We start from the raw sequence: 4,212 nt of genomic DNA on the forward strand, positions 1-4,212 counted from the left end.
GCATTAAGTAATTATTTCTTTCAACTCAGAAAGGTATATTTAAATTTAAAATTAAGTTCAATCTACCTCTTATTGGAAAATGAATATTTACATATTTGAGTTAAAACACTAATTTGTAATAGAGCATTTCCAGAGTGGAGCCAATTGTAAGTTGAATTAATATCAAAAGCCCTTGTTTTAATCTGATGAGGAAATGGTCTAAAGGGACAACACTGTAAGAAAGCAACACTGGCAGAAATGTAACTTAAGCTCCATTGGAACAACATAAACAAGTCACGAAAAAGGAAGACGAAGGCATTTACTGATGTTCTATTTTAGTTTATAGCATGGCAAAAAATAAATTATCATTAAACATTTTGTTTACTTCAATAATTTATCCTTTAATATGTTCTTTAAATCTTCTTAAACCATTAAAAACAGATTAATATATAGATTTTATGTTGAAATGTTTACTTCAGATGTCTGCTTTTAAACTCACATGTTTTTCATGCTTATTCTTTAGGTTTACCTTTTTTTTACTTATTTTATTTGTTAGCTCACAAGATTTTTTATTCAGTAGAAATAAAAGAGTAATTACTTCTTTTTTCAATTTAAAAGTTCGCATGCTTGCATATTCGAAAATGAATTAGTTTGTTTTACGTTTAAATTTACAAGTTTTTTCTGTTGTTACAGTTCCATTCTCCCACGTTCTTTGGAGTTTGTATTTAAAATAGATTTTTATTAAATAAACGGATGCTCAAATTTATAATTCTGCACAGACCACTATTATAAAAAAATACAATATTTATTTCCAATTGGTTCAGTAGAAGAAATAGTTTTACATTAGAAATAGCTAACAAAAACAAAGGTTTGGCAACGTTGAAACATACAATTTTTAAAATGTTCCTAGCAAGAACCATGGAAAACCATGAACATAAAACCCATCGTTTTAATAACCGTATCGGGCATACGGCAATGTACCAAGCAATGCTCCAGCTAAACCATAACCACCATATCCGGCGCCATATCCAAGTCCACTATTTCCAATACCGTAACCATTTCCTAATCCTCCATATCCATAGTCTAATCCACCATAACCAGCGTAACCAAGACCAGTACTGCCGTATCCTCCATATCCACCATACAAATGACCATGGGCAGGAGCAGATGAATGGATATGTACTGCAGCTGGATTTTGATTGGCGGTACCAGGTTCGTTGGTCTTGACTTCGGCTCTGAAACCTCCGTGGTCAGCTACATAATTGACCTGTCTGTGAATACCTCTGTCATCGGTGAAACCATAACTTCCAGTCACGTGATGACCACCATTACCGGATTCCTCTCGGTGTTGCTCACCGTGCTTGTCTTTAATACTGTATCCAAATTTGTATGGTTTAGGTGCATGGTGGCCATGGTCCTAAAAACAAAAAATACATTTGCATAAATATATACAAACAATCTTAAAATATTGCTTAATCTGCATCGAAACTTGTCATTCTTATAAACATTTTTTTTAAATTTTCTTATAAAATAAAATTTATTGTAGATCAATTTTCTTTATCTATCCGAAATCATTTTTAGGGAATTTTTTCGAAACTCTTTCACTAAAGAAAATTTATCTGCACCTAGAACTGGAAAGCATATTTTGAATTGTACAGGGTGTACCACATAGTTTTCAGACTGTATTTATATAGTAACATAAGCATAAAAGAAAATTTTTAGTTTTTAATAATTAGTTACAGATAATTTTATGAGGCATTAGTAATTAATGAAAATGGTTGTTAACTTTTTAATAAAAAATATATACGGACACCACGGATATACTCTTTTACCAAAGAAAATTAAAAGTCTACATTCTGAGTACCTTGATCTCGATTCTCTGTGTGGTTAGTATCTATTTAATATAATATACGTGATAAAATCTAAGTTTCAAAATACATCTTTGATAATATTTTAGGTAGTGTTCTCAACTAAAGAAAAATATTCCGCTGGTTTTCATTGATAAAAGAATTTTAGTTTGAGTTTAAGTCTATAAACAGACATTTGGGGGGAATAAATTTATGAAATTTATGGAAATGAATATTATAGTAACCAGCAATAAAGTTCTCCACCGCATTTTACGAAGTGTTCTCAAGTAATCAGCATACATTAAATCGCTAGATGAATGCCCAGAGAGTTCTCTGAATCTTTATTAGTCAGATTATTTTGCATGGTATTATCAAAACTGAATAACGTAAAATGCACAAATTAAACTAGTTTCGATCGAGAACATATGAGTATGGGAAAAAAAAATTTGTGTGTTTCTTACACTTGTTTTGAGAAAATAAAAACGTATGGTTATTAGTCTGATTCCATCTTGTAAAAAACTAAAATAAACTAATGCGATATCATTCTGTGAGCTAACGCAAAATGTACTACTAATGTATAACTAATGAATGTTTACTGTTGTAAAATCTATTAATGTATGTCGAATGTACATTTACTAATGTAAAATCTGTTAATGCATGTTTACTAGGATAAAATTTGCTAATTTAATCATACTAAAGCATGCAATATAAACATAAATTATCTTTTTGTGATAATTTTGAGCATAATGTTATTTTGTTTTCTGTAAATAAATCTTTAATACATTTAACTACATCTCGAAATATTCAGTTTAAATCTGTATAAGAACTTTTGATGCAACTTTTGAACTTTTTTTTATCTGTAAAGATTATTTTGCTGTAACGATTTATCTGGGCTTTATGCAAAAAACTAAGTTACATCACAAAGTTTCACTTCCGCAGAACTATAGTTTTTTTTTCTTATACATTTTTAGCCATTTTTATTGTTAGTGTGGTAGGCACTGATTGAAGATGGGCAAAATTTGATCTGTATCCTGATTAACCATTGAAAACACACAAATGCTTAAAAAAATTCATATTGCTAGAAAAAACATACAATTTAATTTCAAAAATACAAAAATGAATTCTAATACAAAAAGAAAAGTATTTTTAGTATACAAAGTACAAAAGTGCAAAAAAATTCAAAATTTATTGCGCTAAAAGCTTCAATATGCAATACAGAATCATTTAACAAAGAAATAACATGCTCTAGAAATAATAATAAAAAAGAGAAATAGAGTTAATTATATAATTTTTCTTACTAGTGGGGGATGAGCAGCAGCAATGGTAACAATAGTTACGAGAAGAATAACCTGAAGAAATAGAGAATAAATGTAAATTAAAGACTGAATATGTAAAAAGCATTAATAAAACAGTAATAAGCAAAAAATTATTAACAGAATTATTTAAACATTATAATTTTAGGAAGTAAAGAAAATTCGAAAAATTTTCAGAATTTTTGTTAGCCGAAATCCTGTTATGTTTCCCAAATTGTTGAATTATTTCTTATTTATATCCTAAACATAAAGATATTCCCTTTTCTGAACCCATTGTTATAGCCTTTCAATTACCCAATTTCTCATATGTATCATTAACATAACGATAAATTATTAAACTATAACAAATCTATAAGCAACAGCATTTTTAGTTTCACATTTTGAGAATTAAAATTACAAAGAAGTCCTACTCTTAAAACAATCTGGGAAAAATAATTTAATTAAGATGCTATACTCAAAAATTTAAAATATAGCAATTAAAAAAAGCTATTCTAAATATCAATCTTCTTTTTCATTTCTTTCAGTTAAAAAAAAACATATAAATAAAATTTTACCTGTGGAATCATATTGGAAAGTATTTAACTTGTTTCTCCAAAAGCGGAATACTAATTGAAAGTAAACACAGGACACTTTATATAGTTAAGTGTTCAGAAAAACCGTGTTGCCAGATGAGAGATTAAACCACTTAATGCTTCAGCAGTCGCAGTTGAACTTGACCTCTTGTTTCTGTATATGACAAAATGATCCAATTTTATTTTTAAATAACTTTGTTTCTTTTCCTACTTGAAACTATTTTGGGAATGCTAGGAATCTTCATTTTCAATATTTATTTTTCTTTGTATATAATATTTAAAAATTATTTTTCTTCTCATTTAATTTCATTATTATTTTTAAAATTCTTTTCAAAACTAAAATCAAATACACACATAAGATGTTACTTGAGTGAAACTTTCACTTGCTTCAAAAATATACAAATTAGAAATAACAATCGACATATTTCAAGCTCTCAAAAATAGGCGCCCAATTTCAAGACCTGCCAGACGTGAATGGGAAGAAACAAAAGTGATTCGAAG

At 28.4% G+C, this 4,212-nt stretch overlaps 1 protein-coding gene across 1 annotated transcript; it reads right to left on the minus strand.

Annotated features, from left to right (window-relative positions):
• Positions 1-765: 765 nt before the first annotated feature.
• Positions 766-3,837, minus strand: LOC107437297 (cuticle protein 14). Its single transcript, XM_021147848.3, has 3 exons — positions 3,694-3,837; positions 3,125-3,175; positions 766-1,396 (listed from the first exon to the last, which is right to left on the minus strand). Exons 1-3 carry the CDS (start codon positions 3,703-3,705, stop codon positions 929-931), a joined length of 531 nt encoding a protein of 176 aa, XP_021003507.2. The 5' UTR covers positions 3,706-3,837; the 3' UTR covers positions 766-928.
• Between the last annotated feature and the right edge of the window lie 375 nt (positions 3,838-4,212).

This window comes from Parasteatoda tepidariorum, chromosome 2, assembly GCF_043381705.1.
Source record: "Parasteatoda tepidariorum isolate YZ-2023 chromosome 2, CAS_Ptep_4.0, whole genome shotgun sequence".
NCBI classification, from domain to species: domain Eukaryota; kingdom Metazoa; phylum Arthropoda; class Arachnida; order Araneae; family Theridiidae; genus Parasteatoda; species Parasteatoda tepidariorum.